The following is a 19,110-nucleotide window of genomic DNA, read 5'->3' on the forward strand; positions in this document are numbered from 1 at the left end:
TCGTTTACAAACGCGGGTTTAAAGACCTGTAATTTCAAATCATTCTTCATGTGTGTGTTTCTTTTTAATGTCGAGTGTGGAACTCTCAATTGCTGTGACAGCTTACAAATGAACTTTTTGGCTAACGTTCGACACATGCTGCAGCTTAAACACATCTTTTCATTCGTATTGGTGGTCGTCCTGAGCAGGGCTTATCTTTCACGGAACCAGCTGCAAAGAGCGTTTTCTTGAACAGTACAATTGTTGGGTTTGGTTAGGAAGGTATCTGAAATTGTAAAATGAAATGATGCTGAATATCTCCGATTTTCTGTATTGGGTCGTTCGTGAGCCCACATGCTCATTACCATCCATTTCTCCATGGTGTAAGTAGACTCATCAGCCATGATTTAGAGATAAATCAGCAATTGTAACCTTAAGAAACAACAATTCATCAACATCTATGTAATACATAGGGGGTAATGGGGTACTTTGTGTAATCCTAATGAGCTTATTCCCAAACAATAAATAAAATAAACTGTTTACACTAGTGCTAGTAGGTCGTTTTAGAATATGTTCTAAGAAATTGCAAAAGGCATTCGTCTGAAATTTCCCAAAGGATATCACGTGTGATGTAATTGATTTAAGAACTAAAATGCGACAAAGTGTGATCATGTCATTATCAGTACTTCACTTTGCTCTACGATTGTGAACACAGCTATATAGACTACGTTACACGAGCTTGTTAATGAGTGAAATGCTGTTTTCTTCAGTCGTTTACCCCTCCGTTTCTTAGCGGAAAGTATTTCCCTTTCTACCTTCCTTACTCCACTGGCAGTGGTTTGCCGGTTGTGTCTGTTAACTCACGAATTGTGTCTGATTTGCTGTTGACGGTGGATACTGTTAGCCTTTGAATGGAAGCCTTTTCCTAACTGTAATTTTTCCCGCATGTGGTTATATCCTAAGTCCATTCCACGTGGACAGCAATCAAGCAAGTTACTGGAAAGTATCTTGTGTTAAACAAAGCGTCTGGAAGTTTCCAGAATTTTTGCCATTTTCGCTCATGCTACTTTACTCTCTGAAAGATAGCTGAGAAATTTAGGAACTGGTATACGGAAAAATATGAATACATTACTGACCATTAAAATTGCTACACCATGAATCTGTGTTACAGACGCGAAATTTAACCGACAGGAAAAAGATGCTTTGATATGCAAATGATTAGCTTTTCAGAGCATTCACACAAAGTTGGTGCCGGTGGCAACACCTACAACGTGCTGACATGAGGAAAGTTTCCAACCGATTTCTCATACACAAACAGCAGTTGACCGGAGTTGTCTGGTGAAACGTTGTTGTGATGCCTCGTGTAAGGAAGAGAAATGCGTACCAGCACGTTTCCGACTTTGATAAAGGTCAGATTGTAGCCTATCGCGATTGGGGTTTATCGTATCGCGACATTGCTGCTCGCGTTGGTCGAGATCCAATGACTGTTAAGCAGAATATAGAATCGGTGGGCTCAGGAGGGTAATACGGACCGTCGTGCTGGATCCAACGGCCTCGTTATCATTAGCAGTCGAGATGACAGGCGTCTTATCCGCATGACTGTAACGGATCGTGCAGCCACGTCTCGATCCCTGAGTCAACAGATGGGGACGTTTGCAAGACAACAACCATCTGCACGAACAGTTCGACGACGTTTGCAGCAGCGTGGACTATCAGCTCGGAGACCATGGCTGCGGTTACCCTTGACGCTGCATCACAGACAGGAGCGCCTGCGATCGTGTACTCAACGACGAACCTGGGTACACCAATGGCAAAACGTCATTTTTTCGGATGAATCCAGGCCCTTTTTACAGCATCATTATGGTCACATCCGTGTTTGGCGACATCGCGGTGAACGCACATTGGAAGCGTGTATTCGTCATCACCATGCTGACATATCACCCGGCGTGATGGTATGGGTTCCCATTGGTTACACGTCTCGGTCACCTCCTGTTCGCATTGACGGCACTTTGTACAGTGGACGTTACATTTCAGATGTGTTACGACCCGTGGCTCTACCCTTCATTCGATAACTGCGAAACCCTACATTTCAGCAGGATAATGCACGACCGCACGTTGTAGTTCCTATACGGACCTTTGTGGATACAGAAAATGTTCGACTGCTGCCCTGGCCAGCACATTCTCCAGATCTCTCACCAATTGAAAACGTCTGGTCAATGGTGGCCGAGCAACTGACTCGTCACAATACGCCAGTCACTACTTTTGATGAATTGTGGTATCGTGTTGAAGCTGCATGGGCAGCTGTACCTGTACACGCCATCCAAGCTGTGTTTGAATCAATGCCCAGGCGTATCAAGGCCGTTATTACGGCCAGAGGTGGTTGTTCAGGGTACTGATTCCTCATGATCTATGCACCCAAACTGCGTGAAAATATAATCACGTGTCAGTTCTAGTAAAATATATTTATCCAATGAATACCCGTTTATCATCTGCATTTCTTGTTGGTGTAGCAATTTTAATGGCCAGTAGTGTACTTTACTAAAACTTTTGGATTTGCACCTTGTAAGAAGTCGTGAATGGCGTAAAGAATCCCCTGGAAACTGCATAAGTGTTAATGAAGGTATGATCATGAGAGACAAGGAGAAGCAGCGCAATCATGGTTCGAGTAGTGGGTTCGTTTAGATCTTAATTTAGGTTTAGCACTAACTTTACATTAGGATATTAGGTATGCAATAAGAAGAAAAAAGCAGTATATGCTTTCTATAAATCTGTGTCTTTTGTATGGCATAAATTATCAGCCATAAACCGATATCCATCATAGCACTAATGAATGTTGGTTTTTTTCGAGCTCATAGCAATAAATACCAAGTGTCCCGCTTGAAATGAGCGTTTTTTTGTGAAAATGGAACACTAGTTTTTGAAAAGTAAAAACATTTTATTCAAAGTACTGACCATTGCTTTCTATACATTTTGACCACCTTTCTGAAAATTTGTGGACACCACACCAATTGAAGTGTTTGTCTTTTGAAGCAAACCAATCAGACACCCAATTTTTGACTTCTTTGTAGGAATCGAAGTGTTCCTTGGCCAATGCGTGTCCCATTGATGAAAACAAATGGTAGTCGGAAGGGGCCAAGTCTGGTGAATACGGCGGGTGTGGTAGCAGCTCCCAGCCAAGTGTTTTGATTGTGTCCTGAACCAGTTTTGCTTTGTGTGCAGGTGCACTGTTGTGTAAAAAAATTACTTTGCCATGCCTTCTGGCCCATTCTGGTCTTTTTTCGATCAATGCATAGTTCAAATTGATCATTTGTTGTCTGTAGCGATTAGTTTCACTGGGTTTTAGAAGCTCATGATACACCACACTTTTCTGATCGCACCAAACACAGAGCATTGTCTTCTTGCCGAATCGATCTGGTTTTGCAGTAGATGTTGATGATTTCCCGGATTAACAAATGATTTTTCCCGTTTAGGATTCTTAAAATAAACCCATTTTTCATCGCCAGTAACAATGCAAAGCAAAACTGATTTTCTTTCATATCTTTGAAGCAAAATTTGACAAATGGTTTTTCGGTTTTCCATCTGTCTTTCATTCAATTCATGTGGCACCCATTTTCCACACTTTTTGATCTTTCCCATAGCTTTCAAACGGTCAGAAATTGTTTGTTGTGCAACATTTAGCATTGCTGCCATTTGCTTCTGACTACAAAGTATCATTTTCATCCAATATTGCTTGCAATTCGGCGTCTTCGAACTTTTTGTTGGTCTTCCACTTTCTTCATTTCTTAAATCAAAATCATTATTTCTGAACCGTTGAAACCATCTTTTGCATGTTGCTTCTAATAGAGCATGATCACCATATGCCTCGACAAGCATTCGATGCGACTCTGCAGCACTTTTTTTTTCAAATGAAAACAAAAAATTAATGATTTCCGCAAATCGTATCTTTCTGGTACAAAATTCGACATTGTTACATGATGAAAACATATGATGTTGTTTGTTCCATGACTTGATGTATACTAAATATCTTTGATAGATGTCATGCCAACCAAACAAAAAAAAAATAGAGGCTCGTTCACAACAAATGCTCCCTATCGACACATTTGTATCTTAAAGCTCATTTCATTTGTCGTATTTGCTTAGACGCTACACTGGTTTGTAATTTTCCGGCAGCTTGCGGAATGGCAAACGAGCGCAGGCGCATCGTGGGCGGCACGGTGACCAAGGTGAAGCAGTACCCGTGGATGGCGATGCTCATGTACGGCCGCACCTTCTACTGCGGCGGGTCGCTCATCAGCGACAAGTACGTGCTCACCGCCGCACACTGCCTCTACGGGTGAGTGCTCCTCGCTTTCTTCCCACTGCACCAGCCTCTCTAGCCGAGAACAGGACAGACACGAAGCACCCACTGTAACATGAGGAATATACAGGGCGACACGGAAATGTACAGTGTGGCACACGGGAGACGAACGCCTTTTAATGAAATAATACTCAGCCAACTTTAAAACTAATGCATGTTTATTTACGCAAAATCAGAGCTCATTATTTGCCATTTTAGTTAACAAAATTATTTGTGAAAAATAATGCCGTCAAGGTGATGTCCATCATTTCGAATGCAGGACTCAAGCCTCTTCTCAAAATCCTCCACCACACGGGCTAAAATCTCTGCAGGGATGTGAGCAATTTCTTGAATGATTGGATTCTTCAACTCGTCCAAATTTCGTGGTTTGTGGTTATAGACACAGTTCTTAAGATACCCCCACAGAAAAAAAAGTCACGTACTGACAAGTCGGGAGGCCAAGAAACATTGCCAAAACGTGAGATAATCCGGCCAGGAAACATGCGTCTAAGAACGTTCATGGAAATGTTTGCGGTGTGCGATGTTGCCCCATCCTGCTGGAACCAAACGCGTTTTAAAGGGATTAGTCGTCTTCTTAGTTCTGGTTTCAAGAATGTTTCAAGCATACGAATGTAACGAACCGAATTAACAGTAACTGTGGCCCCGTTCTCTTCAATTATGCCAACAGAGCCAAGAGCACACCAGACTGTTACTTTTTCTGAGTGTAGAGGACGCTGGTGGAAAAGGTGTGGATGCTCTGGAGCCCAGTAACGTAGGTTTTGCTTCTTCACGGTCCCGTTTAAATGAAAATGAGCTTCATCGCTCATCAATAAAATTTCATTTTCATTCGATCCCAAAACCACTTGCATTCTGTAAGCGAAGTCTTCTCGGACAGCAAAATCAGTTTCCTTTAGTTGTTAGACAATGAGCATTTTTTAGGGATTTGATTCTTTATGCAAAATTCATCTAACCGATTCACGATTGATTCGTAACTCACTAGCATGACATCTAGCTGACCGTCCTGGGCTTCTGACTGCCGCTTGCCTTACCCTTTCAACATTTTCTGGTGTCGTTAATCTGCGTCTCGGGCCAGGATGCTTCTTATCCAGTATGTTTCCAGTTGATCTGAAGTTTTCCACTCATCTGAGGATTGTGTTACGGCTCGGAACCGTCGACCGACATTAAACCGCGCACGAAACAATCGCTGCGTATCAATAATAGACTCGCCGTTCATAGACAAACACTCGACGTTGCAAGTCCCACTGCTCCATAGTGACTGAGTAAATGAAATGGCGTCTTGTGTGGATCACAACTATCCCCAACACGATACCTCCCACCACCGCGCCCTCACTTTCATGCAGTTCAAAACCGTCCGTCTCCCGTGTGTCACCCTGTACGTCACAAATTGCGGACACATTCCTCACGAATAGACGAAGAAATTATACGAGTATTATATGAACATGGGTCTGGAAACGCTTTGTTTCCATGTTACAACTCATTTCCTCCGACTCATTAATCATGCGAAATACACACGAACAGAAAGTACCAGCGTACCACATGCAGCTCCTTCTCACAATGGATGCTCAGTATGCCCTCCATGGGGGCTGATACCCGTTGTCACACTGAATCTCGGACGCGCTCATGTATCCTGGAGTATTGTTTATGGTTTGGCGGTCTTCCCAATACGGGCACCGAGTCTCTGAACATCTGGTACTGAGGTTCCACAAACAAGAGCTCTGAAATGCCCCACGAATAAAAGCCCATTGGGGAGTCCGGAGAGCACGGAGGCAAGGCAGTTGGTCCATCTCTACCTGTCCATCATTCACCGAACCTGTTACTTATAAGCCCACGGAAGTTAACACTGAAATGAGGAGTTGCTCCATCGTGCATAAAATACTTGTTTGCCGCATAGCTAAAAGCACGTCTACTAGCACATCAGATAGAACATTCTCTACGAAATTATCATAACTTTGTCCGTTGAACCTGGGTAGAAGAATATGAGGCCCTACCAAACATTGACAAAACAACTTTGTTTACGACTTGCTTCTTCCCATACATACCGATTGTGAAAATTTACAATCTGATCTCGTTGAAACTCGTTGGAGAAAATGATTTTCAACATGGAAACAAAGTGTTTCCAGACATATGTTCATACAACAAAATTTCTTCATCTACCTGTGAAGAATGTGTCGTGTAATTTATGGCGTACATTTTTAATACACCCTATATGGAAAAGTAAACAGAAACTCTGATTGGTACTGGGTTATCATTGGTGTTATACCAACAATTGGACAAAGCGATACCAACTTTTCTCTAAAATATGGACTAGTGGACACACGCAGGGGTTTACAGCACTCTGTAGAATGATATAAAGGAAAAGTAATCATTTCTATGAAGAAATGACGGGCAATACATCGCTAAGGTGGATCTGGTTTCAGCAGTTGTGAGGCACAGGGCAGTTCCAAATGAATATAGCGACCACGAACGCCTATAATTACTTACTGCATAGCGACACACTGATAAGACTCACCGACACGAGCGCATTAGATATGTGCGGTTTCAGTTCAGGAATTGTTCTCTTAACACTATATGGTTCAAATGGCTCTGAGCACTATGGGACTTAACTTCTGAGGTCATCAGTCCCCTAGAACTTAGAGCTACTTAAACCTAACTAACCTAACGACATCATAAACATCCATGCCCGAGGCAGGATTCGAACCTGCGACCGTAGCGGTCGCGCGGTTCCAGGCTGCAGCGCCTAGAACCGCTCGGCCACTTCGGCCGGCCTTAACACTATAAAAAGACATCCATGTGTCTGGCCAAAAGCAGAACACGCTGTCGTCATGTCAAGTACGACTCATAGAACTTTTCATGTCACTTAACAAAATTTCTCACTAATGCATAAAAATTCAGTAGACTTGAAAATACATCTAGGTACTGTTGTAGCCTGGAGCTTTAATCGATACGATGATGTCGGAGATGCCTGGAGAGTTTAATGTGCACAGTTCTGTATCGTTACATTATTTCGCAGAATTTTTTTCTGTAAAATTGAAGAATGTGTATTAAACAGGAAATGTATAACAAGTATTGCCCTTACTTCTAAAACTTCCTGAAGAGGATGCGGTGGACACGTTTTGTCTTCCAAGTTGACAACAGTCGTATTCACAGGTCTGTGCGCAAACATTCCTGGTTTGACTAACAGTCTGGCACCTCATCCTAGCTCGTCTCACGCGCTAAGTCAGCCGATCTCAGTCCAACAGAATACGTCTCGTACTATGTTTTGGAACAGCCGGTGAAAGATAGATATCAACATTCACACAACTCTCTTTCTCGCTGAACTGAGGCCGTTAGCAGTGCCACAGGCGGTGTTACGCGGTATTAGTGGGACGTCTGGCGAGACGACTATTGTTTGGTCCGATATGTTTACTTAGAGGACTCGGCATATGAAGTCCGAATCCACGAAATTCCGTGCTCTGTATTGTAAAGGATTTCGAAGACTACACTGCAAAAATTTATTTAAAAGTACTATGTTAGTTATGCGTTTAGTTTCAGGCAATGTAAGTGCAGTTAATAGAGTCTTTTTATAGCAGGGAAGAACTCAGTATGTTTGTCAGTAATACCAGTGATGGCCCGCCTGGTTGGCCGTGCGGTCTAACGCACGGCTTTCTGGGATGAAAGGAGCGCCGGTCCCTGGCACAAATCCGCCCGGCGGATTTTTGTCGAGGTCTGGTGAGCCGACCAGTCTGTGGATGGTTTTTAGGCGGTTTTCCATCTGCCTTATCAAATGCGGGCTGTTCCCCTTATTCCGCCTCAGTTACTCTATGTAGGCGATTGCTGTACAAACAAGTTCTCCACGCAGGCGTGCACCACCATTACTCTGCCACGCAAACATACGGGTTACACTCGTGTAGTGTGAGACGTTCCCTGGGGGTTCCACGGGGGGCCGAACCGCACAATAACCCTGTGTTCAGTGTGGGGCGTCAGAGGGGTGAAGTGGACTGCGGTAGTCGTCGTGGGGTTGCGGACCACTGCGGCTGTGGCGGGGACGGAGCCTCTCCATCGTTTCTAGGTCCCCAGTTAAGATAACAAAACATAATATCAGTGATTGATATATTTGTACGTATTTGTGCTCTCATAGACCAAAAATTGTACCTCACTGTTGCTTCCGATAAGAAGTTATCAATGTTATATTTGAGCCGCTTTGGCTCAGGCAACACCTAGCTTTATTGAGTTATAAATTATCAAGTATATGTGTCACAGCTTACTAAATTTCTTGCGAGCGTTTCAATAAGCCATTCAGTACACATCCAGATGTCAGATACTTTTAGAAAACTGCAGACTGAACTAATCAGTACTGTGAGTTGATAAAATCTGTAAAACACAACTAAAAATAATGGTAGCTATGTATAAAGACTTCGTCACACGAAACCAAATCGAGAATATCTGAAGACGTGTGTCGAATGTAGATGTTTTTACAAAAGTGGAAGGACTACTAAAAAACTCGAGAGAGTGAAAAGCTGACAGCTTTGCAGCACATTTTTTTACTATTTAACACAACAGTCGCTTACTCTTGCCGGGCCACACAATCCTTGAAAAATATGATCGTTTCTGTCTTTAGCCTACAGAGGCCAACAGGATTGGCCTCATTTCGAGTCTGAATGTATGGACTTGGCTCAAGCGTTCACATGGTAAGTAAACTTAATACACTAAACTAACTCACCGAGCTTTTTGAGGAAGGCTACACTTCCATCTAGCACTGTGAAATGGTGTAACGTACTCTTAGATGTCAGACAGTGGAAACACCAGGTGGCAATACCAACAAAGTAGGAAAAGACAGATTGCTACTTACCGCAAAGAAGACAAATAATGTTACAGACAAGCACATGTAAAAGACACTTACATAATGCCTTCATCAGTAAAAGAGAGACACGCGCCATTCACACACCCAAGCAAGCACACCTCATGCACACATGACTGCCAATTCTAGCATCAAATGCAACTATCACCTGAGATGTAAGCAGAGGGGGTAGGGGAGGGGGTAGTAATGTATGGTCAGGGAAAGAGACGAACGCTTTCTGGTGAGTGTGAGAGGCCAGACTGCCGACAGGCGCAGCATCAGCAGGTTGCACGGCAGAGAGGTGGGATCTCACAAAGGCCTTCACAGACAGGTGTTATAACCGACCTAGTCTGCAAACAGATCTCCTGTGCCATTTCCCATTACACCGCCAACCACCCCCAAGAGCCAGCCACAAAAGAGTGTTCCCTTCATCACCAGTATCACCCTCAGCTGGAACAGCTGAACTACACTACTGGCCATTAAAATTGCTACACCAAGAAGAAATGCAGATGATAAACTGGTATTCGTTGGACAAATATACTATACTAGAACTGACATGCGATTACATTTTCACGCAATTTGGTTGCATAGATCCTGAGAAATCAGTACTCAGTACAACCACCTCAGGCCGTAATAACGGCCTTGATACGCCTGGGTATTGAGTCAAACAGAGCTTGGATGACGTGTACAGGTACAGTTGCCCATGCAGCTTCAACACGATACCACAGTTCATCAACCGTAGTGACTGGCGTTTTGTGGCGAGCCAGTTGTTCGGCCACCACTGACCAGACGTTTTCAATTGGTGAGAGATATGAATAATTTGTTGGCCAGGGCAGCAGTCGAACATTTTCTGTATCCAGAAAGGCCCGTACAGGACTTACAACATGCGGTCGTGCATTATCCTGCTGAAATGTGGGGTTTCGCAGGGATCGAATGGAGGGTAGAGCCACGGGTCCTAACACATATCAAATGTAACGTCCACTGTTCAAAGTGCTGTCAGTGCGAACAAGAGGCGACCGAGACGTGTAACCAATGGGAACCCATACCATCACGCCGGGTGATATGTCAGCATGGTGATGACGAATACACGCTTCCAATGTGCGTTCACCGCGATGTCGCCAAACACGGATGTGACCATCATGATGCTGTAAAAAGGGACTGGATTCATCCGAAAAAATGACGTTTTGCCATTCGTGCACCCAGGTTCGTCGTTGAGTACACCATCGCAGGCGCTCCTGTCTGTGATGCAGCGTCAAGGGTAACCGCAGCCATGGTCTCCGAGCTGATAGTCCATGCTGCTGCAAACGTCGTCGAACTGTTCGTGCAGATGGTTGTTGTCTTGCAAAGGTCCCCATCTGTTTACTAAGGGATCGGGACGTGGCTGCACGATCCGTTACAGGTATGCGGATAAGATACCTGTCATCTCGACTGCTAGTGATGCGAGGCCGTTGGGATCCAGCACGGCGTTCCGTATTACCCTCCTGAACCCACCGATTCCATATTCTGCTTAACAGTCATTGGATCTTGATCAACGCGAGCAGAAATGTCGCTATACGATAAACCGCCATCGCGACAGCCTACAATCCGACCTTTATCGAAGTCGGAAACGTGATTGTCCGCATTTCTCCTCCTTACACGAGGCATCACAACAACGTTTCACCAGACAACGCCGGTCAACTGCTGTTTGTGTATGAGAAATCGATTGGAAGCTTTCCTCATGTCAGCACGTTGTAGGTGTCGCCACCGGCGCCAACCTTGTGTGAATGCTCTGAAAAGCTAATCATTTGCATATCACAACATCTTATTTCTATCGGTTAAATTTGGCGCCTGTAGCACGTCATCTTCGTGGTGTAGCAATTTTAATGTCCAGTAGTGTACATCCATTGTCAGGGATTTGATTACATATCATGATGCCCTGAAATGAGGGACATCCTACCTGATATACTTCCTTCCCCTCCTAAAGTGGTATTTCATCGCCCACCCAACATTGACAATATCCTAGTCTATCGCTGTGTCACTCCCAGTCACAAACCCTTGCCAAAGGGATCATACTACTGCGGTAGACCCAGATGCAAATCTGCCCAATCCACCCACTTCCTATTCCAGTTCTGTCACAGGCTTCTCCTACCCCATCAGGGGTAGTGTCACCTGTGAAAGCAGCCATGTCATTTACCAGCTCTGCTGCAATCATTGCACAGCTTTTTAGATTGGTATTACTACCAACCAGCTGTCCACCAGGATGAAGGGCTACCACCATATTGTGGCCAAGAGCAAAGTAGACCACCCTATTCTACTACAAGCAGCTGAACTAACACTCTTGACTTCAATGGCTGCTTCACTATACCCAAGCCATCTGGATCCTTCACTCCACCACCAGCTTTTCTGGACCACACAGATGGGAGTTATCCTTACAACACATTCTCCACTCCCAAATTATCCCAGCCTCAATCTACGGCAACATATTGTCCCCAAACCTCCACCCAACAGTTTCCACGCCCCTCTGTCCTATCATTTCTCCCCATTCTCATCTTGTTTATTTGCAGCCCTCTGCCAACGCAGACAGAAATTTCAGGTGGAAGCCCAATCATTTGACATATTACAGAGGCTAGAGTCGTGCTTGTACACAAGTAATGTAAGTGCATTTCCATAGATGCAAAAGTGAGAAACGGAATTGATCTCAAATACACCACCAGTGCGGAAACTGTGTATAATATTTCTTCTGCAATCACTGTTGGAAGTTTCGACCACCGACGCATCCGCGTGCGGCTGTTGGAGCATGACAGGGACAAGCCGTCGGAGACGGAGGTCATCGAGCGTCGCGTCATGAGGGTCCGCTTGCACCGGCGCTACGACTCGAGCAACTACAACAACGACATCGCGCTCATTCGGCTCAGCGAACCCGTCAAGATAGAGGGAGACCTGAGGACCGTCTGCATGCCCACCAAAGGTGAGTTACCAGGAAGAGACGTTTGTTGCGAGAATCGCTACTGGTGTTTTCAGAGTGATAAATTACTGACGTTCTTCTCCCTAATGGCTTCAGAACTCTGCCTCTGGGTCGTTATCAACGTACAGCTTCAGTTAAGGTTAGATATTAACTTCTTAGAAAAACAAGCTGAAAATTGTAAAATTTATGAACAGACAATTGAAAAAAGGTCTATCCATTACATTTAGCATAGTTTTGACAGTATGTCTTGTCTTCGCCTACAGACGATCACCTAAGTTGACAGTCACTTCCAGTGAAAATCTGTTTTATTTTAATAAAACGTAGAAACGTGTGAAGCAAGATTAGGCCTAACCCATTACTCATAGAAGAAGTTTTTCTGCTTCAACTCTTGAGCAAAATGGACTGATAATATATGTTACATGATACAGTCGTGTGATTATATGATACTGTATGAACCTCAGGGGAAAAAATCTCATTTTCTGCTGGCTGATCGGCATGGTACATATTTGTATCTTCGACAATACATATTTTTTTCACTGCAGTTTCTCGTCCAGAGAGTATTTAAGCCAGATAAATCTGTAACTCATTAGTAAATGGGAATAGATAGAATAAACAAGTTCCTTCATTACTAGATCATCTGTAATAGTAGTCATTTTACCAGTATGGGGGATGTTCTAGTGGGTTAGTATAGTTAATTACTAGCTTCGTACCATGATATCACCGATGGTTAAACAGTCATTTGTGAATAAATGTTACTGCCGAAACTCACTAACTATGCGTATAAGCCAAGTCAACTGTGTACTATATGCATCATAAAATCATATAGCTTATATCGTTGTTCACACCCACCTCTCTCTCTATGCATCACCTCCTCTCCTTTCTCACTGTAATCTGGTCCTCATATACAGGGTGATTCAAAAAGAATACCACAACTTTAAAAATGTGTATTTAATGAAAGAAACATAATATAACCTTCTGTTATACATCATTACAAAGAGTATTTAAAAAGGTTTTTTTCACTCAAAAACAAGTTCAGAGATGTTCAATATGGCCCCCTCCAGACAATCGAGCAATATCAACCCGATACTCCAACTCATTCCACACTCTCTGTAGCGTATGAGGCGTAACAGTTTGGATAGCTGCTGTTATTTCTCGTTTCAAATCATCAATGGTGGCTGGGAGAGGTGGCCGAAACACCATATCCTTAACATACCCCCATAAGAAAAAAACGCAGGGGGTAAGATCAGGGATTCTTGGAGGCCAGTGATGAAGTGCTCTGTCACGGGCTGCCTGGCGGCCGATCCATCGCCTCGGGTAGTTGACGTTCAGGTAGTTACGGACAGTTAATACACCACCTATCAGGAGGTTTAACACCATACTTCGTTCGAAATGCGCGCTGAACAACTGTCGTCGATTCACTTCTGCCGTACTCAATAACACAAAAAGCTTTCTGTTGAGCGGTCGCCATCTTAGCATCAACTGAGGCTGACGCCTAGTCAACAGCGCCTCAAACGCACAAATGTACAACTAAATGAAACTTTATAGCTCCCTTAATTCGCCGACAGATAGTGCTTAGCTCTGCCTTTTGTCGTCGCAAAGTTTTAAATTCCTAAAGTTGTGGTATTCTTTTTGAATCACCCTGTATATTACAAAGATATATTGCCTATGTCCATCCGAATGTTCATTGGAGAATCGTATAAAAATTTGAAGTAAATTTTTCGAAATATATGGTATCAATGTTTCCACTTTATATATTACATATACATGTACCGATATATAGTATATACATTAAAATATAAAGCATATGTGTTAATTCAGGGTATAACCTTTCTCCATTTCAAATCCACTCAGTCGTGTCAGCGTGAAAGGACTAAAGGTATATCCAGACGATGTCTCTTTTCTCAGGCGCAATCGCAGATGCACGGGAACAAAAGCGAACGCACAAAATGTTAATGGAAAAAACGCACATACAAATGCGCATTCTCATGTCCACATGTTGCCTCTTTGCTGCAGTTATCTGCTGGAACCGTTTATTAGCTCGGCAGTTTGCGAGGCGTCTATTATGAAATAAAAAAAGGCTACAGAAAAAGAAGACACAAAGGCGACTATGGGTAAAAAGAAATATCTAAACAACAGAGATGTTTTAATGTGAGACGTGCAAAATGACGACGATTTTTTGTTTGAAAATTTGGCAAGAGTTTCTCAGTAAGATTTTGATTCTTTGGTTATGAAAGCGAAACACGTTTCTCTAGGCAGGATACTGTTATACGAAATACAATTTCTGTACAGATGCGGCTGGCAATAACATTCCTTTATCTGCAACTTGTGATCCATTATACTAGTTTGAGCTATTTGTTTCATGTATCAAAATGAAGTATTTCCGTTATTATTCCTGAAATTGTGAAGCTCCTATGGGCTATTCATAGTTATCATGTAAAGCTTAGTTAACTTGCATTAATTTTTTATTTAATAAGGTTATTAGCTGCACAGTAAACACACACACATTTACAGAGTTTAGCTGAACAGACTAGATGAATTAGACTGCTGTTGAAGATTCGAGCCGGCCTGAGTGGCCGTGCGGTTCTGGGCGCTACAGTCTGGAACCGAGCGACCGCTACGGTCGCAGGTTCGAATCCTGCCTCGGGCATGGATGTGTGTGATGTCCTTAGGTTAGTTAGGTGTAATTAGTTCTAAGCTCTAGGCGACCGATGACCTCAGATGTTGAGTCGCATAGTGCTCAGAGCCATTTGAACCATTTGAAGTTTCGAGGGTTTGCCAGTTGGTCTTTGAACTGCGCAATTGTGCTGAGACTTAATCCATCTTGCTGCAATTTTTCTGCACCGAAGCAATGCAAAAGAGGCCCATTTATTGAAATTAAAATAGATCTGAACGTATCTCAATTTGTAAATGATTTCTCTGATCAGTCGGCGTTAGAATCATGGCACTAAATTCGCATTCACACAACTGTGGATATAGATATAATTTCGGTTGCTTTCACAGGTTCTTACACAGAAGCGGGCATATGTTGTGGATTTGCTTTATAGATTCGAAAATCTTGACCTAGTGACACAAGCGTACTTTCACTTACTTTAAAATCCACCTTCTTACATACCGGTAAGCGAGGAATTGACATGTCACCGTAAAATGTACACGTTCATAATCGTATGAAGGCCATGTTTCTGAATTTAATTCGGCTGCATCTGAAAATAAATACAAGTCTTCAAACCGGTCTTTCATATTCTCCACCAAAGACTGAATAAAGTTTTTCCGAAATGTCTGAAATTTTTTCCATTTATTACCAGATGGTTCTTTAATTAACATTCCTTCGAAGGTGCGCTTCTCCTCTAACCCTTATACCATCATCCCAATTTGCGGGAGTCATTTGTTTTCAGTGTTTCAACAGTTTTTATAGTGACACCCATTTCTCGTTTCGCTTTAAGGTCTGAAGAATTTCTGTTTTGCATAAAGAATGATAATACTTGCATAACTTCTTGGGCCTCATAAAGTACAACTAATTCCACTATAAGCAACCACTTTGTGAGATGTTTTAGCAAACCTTCAAATTTAGATCTCTCGTGAGTTGATCGGGAACCATCATCACTCAGTTTTTCAAAGCGATTGACAAGAGAAATATGACCTTCAAGAAGAGATCGGACGGCATTACATGAGGAAACAACCAACGTACATGAAAAACACAGTTCAGTTTAAACAGCTGCGAGGACAATTCTTGTGAAACTTCTTGTAGTAGTTCTCTGATTTTTGGGACTGCGAGAAGGCACAGTATACCAGGAATCTAAAAAAACCCTGTATGTGGCATACATCTGTTACATTATTCATAACATCGTGGACAACTAGTTCCATTCTGTGGTTCACACTGTGCACGATAATTAAACCCTTACGTACGTAAATGATTACCCACTAGAGCTGCTATTGCTTTGCAGGATGCTAGCATTGTTGATGCTCCATCTACTGCGATACCTACAGCATGGTTTTTTAGTACATCGTATTTAGTCTCATACTTTTCAAGAGCTGCTAACAGTGCTCTGAAAATGCATTCTTCTGCCCCACTTTCCAATTCAACAATATCGTAAAAATAATTACAAGCAAATCCCTCAAAGGACAAACGTACATTTATTATTAAAAAGGTTTTATTATAAATTGTTGTACTTCCATTCATTATAATACTAAAGTTTATACCAGAGTCTGTAATGCGGTGAGCAAGATTTTTTTCCTTTTCTTCTCCTCTAAACATAATTATCGACTGATAAACCATTTCACTTTTGTAATTCGATTACTGCGGATATGGTTTGAATGATAATTTCTGTTTAGCTACTACGTAGGTAAACAACAAAGCAGTTATTGTCGCTTTTTATTGATGGTGCGTTTCCAAGAACTTTTAGCTTTCACTCACGGATTTTCCTAAACTTTGCTTTCCTTTGTTGTGTATGATTTCTAAGCATCTCATGTGTTGCGCGTGAAAACGTGAGAATGCAACACAATTTCGTACTATAATTTCAAGCCTGCTGTTACTCTCATTCGTACCTTGAGACTTCTCACAGTTTTCAGTTATCGAAGATTCACTCTCTTTCTCTTTATTCACGTCATTATTACACTTTTGTTTTTAGAGATTCACCGTCTATTTTAATTCTTTTAGCACCACTGTTAGTATCGTGGCTATCAACGACTGCACACGTATCTGGCAACGTACTTCTCTTAAGGAACTACGAAATTTTGCTTTGTTTTGAAAACCAGCTGAAATTCCGTAGTTCTCACAGGCCTGCACGCACTTAACTCACTAACAATCTTCCCAAGGCGGGAACGTGTGGAGATCACCATATCTTTTGCGGACGCGAGTGAACAACCAAACAACACAAATCAATTTCGCATACGCGATACTGGAAAAGCTGCGTTAAGCTCGACCCAACTTGGTTCGCGGCTAGCACAGTCAAGACTGACGAATCCCGGCCGCCAGGTGTCTTTGCTTACAAGTTAGTTTTCAACCGCCGCTCACGCAAGTCTGTGCTACGGCTGCCACCTCCACCTGCCTCGCAAGCTGGGAAGTAAAGGACGGTGGACCTCAAATGAAAACAACAATGACAGCATGAGATCGACGGGTCAGTTTGAAATGATTTGAAATGCTTAAATACACAACGCTTTTGCCACAATTAATGAGCAAATATGTTAATAATAGCAGTGTATTGATACTTTCGGTGTACGGATCTACAGATTTAAATTAAATGTTAAGTTGTACATACCCAGTGAGCAGGAAATAAACATCCCTGTCCGGTATGGGTAATTTAAAATCATAGGGGGAATGGTTCGATCCCCAAATCGGTCACTGGTAAAAACTCATACCGGTACTGTGATTGCAGCTGAGCCAAAGAACAGTATTAATTCTAGTTTCTACTTCTAGTATTTCATTTTTTATTAGACCATACTTACAATTTGTGGGGTTCTATGAGTAACACTGACATATGTACTGAGTAATTCCAAAATCTAAAGGTAATCTGCTTGTCTTGAACCATCTGTTAATATTTCAAGTATTTTGTTACCTTCCACTGCAGTGATGGACTTGGTACATATTTTTATCGTCTGCAAAAAGGACAAATTTTGAGTCTTGTGACGATGCAAGTGGAAGATCGTTCACATAACCACAAAGAGTAAAAATTAATCACAGCAATGAGACATCACAATAATCTCCATCTACAACCATACTCTGCAAACCACTGTGAAGTGCATGGCAGAGGGTATGTCCCACTGCACCAGTTATTTGGCCTTCTTCCCATTTCACTCAAGTATGGTGTGCAGGAAGAGTGGCTGTTTAAATGCCTCCGAGCCTCTGTAATTAATTTAATCCTGTTCTTATGGTTGTTGCAAGAGTGATACACACGAGGTTGTATATTCTTAGTCATTACATAAAGCCAATTCCTGAAACTTTGTAAGTAGGCTTTCTCAAGAAAGTTTGCATATATCCTCAAATGTTTGCCAGTTCAGTTTCTTGAGGATCTCTAATACTCTCCTATGGATCAGACACAACTGTGGCTATTCATGATGCCCCTCTCTAAATATGTTCAATATTCTATGTTAGTCCTGTTTGGTATGAATCCCATACACTTGGACAATATTCTAGGATAGATCACATGAGTGATTTTTAAGCAGTCTCCTTTGTAGATTGATTGCATTCCCTAATATTCAGCCAATAAACTGAAGTCTGGTCTGCTTTACCTATGACTGAGCTTATGCGATCATTCTATGTCATATCTTCACAAAGTGTTAAATTCAAATATTTTTGTGAGTTGACCAATTCCAACTGTGACTCATTGTCACTGTCAAATATTTTTGTGAGTTGACTGATTCCAACTGTGATTCATTCTCACTATAGTCACAGGATACTACATTTTTTTCATTGTAAAGTGCACAATTTTACATTTTTGAACATTTAAAGAAAGTTTCCAGTCACTGCATCACTTTGAAATCTCATTAAGGTCTAACTGAATAATTGTGCAGCTTTTCTCAGATAGTACATCATGATAGATAACTGCATGATCCACAAAATAAGGATCCTAAGACAATTCCCTTGAGCACACCCAAAGTTACTTCTACATCTGTAGATTACTCTCCATCCAAGATAACATGCTGCAACCTCTTTAGCAAAAAATCCTGAATTCAGTCATGAATTATGCTTGCTATCCCTTTGACAATACTTTTGATAAGTGAAGATGTGGTGCTGAGTCAAAAGCTTTTTGGAAATCAAGAAATAGCACATCTACTTGCCTGCCTTGATCCATGACCTTCAGGATGTCTTGTGAGAAAAGTATGAGTAGCATTTCAGATGATCAATATTTTTGACTGGCATGCCTCTAGCTCTGATAATATCCTTAGTTTTATGAAAAGTGAATCCGAATGTTCCTTAAGGTATGGCATACCCAACTGAAGCCACCCATTAATGATTAGATCTTGCAGAAAATGCTGTGCTTCACTCACTGCTTCAAATAATCACAGAAATTTTCTGTG

At 42.2% G+C, this 19,110-nt stretch overlaps 1 protein-coding gene across 1 annotated transcript in view; it reads left to right on the top strand.

The window, feature by feature from the left end:
- LOC126267655 (trypsin-1-like) overlaps positions 1 to 19,110 on the top strand; it is a 41,751-nt gene that overhangs the window by 15,408 nt on the left and 7,233 nt on the right. Inside the window, exons 4-5 of the mRNA XM_049972955.1 lie at positions 4,150 to 4,312; positions 11,891 to 12,099. Of these exons, the coding sequence (XP_049828912.1) occupies positions 4,150 to 4,312; positions 11,891 to 12,099 (372 nt within the window). The remainder of the gene's footprint in view (positions 1 to 4,149; positions 4,313 to 11,890; positions 12,100 to 19,110) is intronic.

Source organism: Schistocerca gregaria, chromosome 4 (genome assembly GCF_023897955.1).
Source record: "Schistocerca gregaria isolate iqSchGreg1 chromosome 4, iqSchGreg1.2, whole genome shotgun sequence".
In the NCBI taxonomy this organism is placed as follows: domain Eukaryota; kingdom Metazoa; phylum Arthropoda; class Insecta; order Orthoptera; family Acrididae; genus Schistocerca; species Schistocerca gregaria.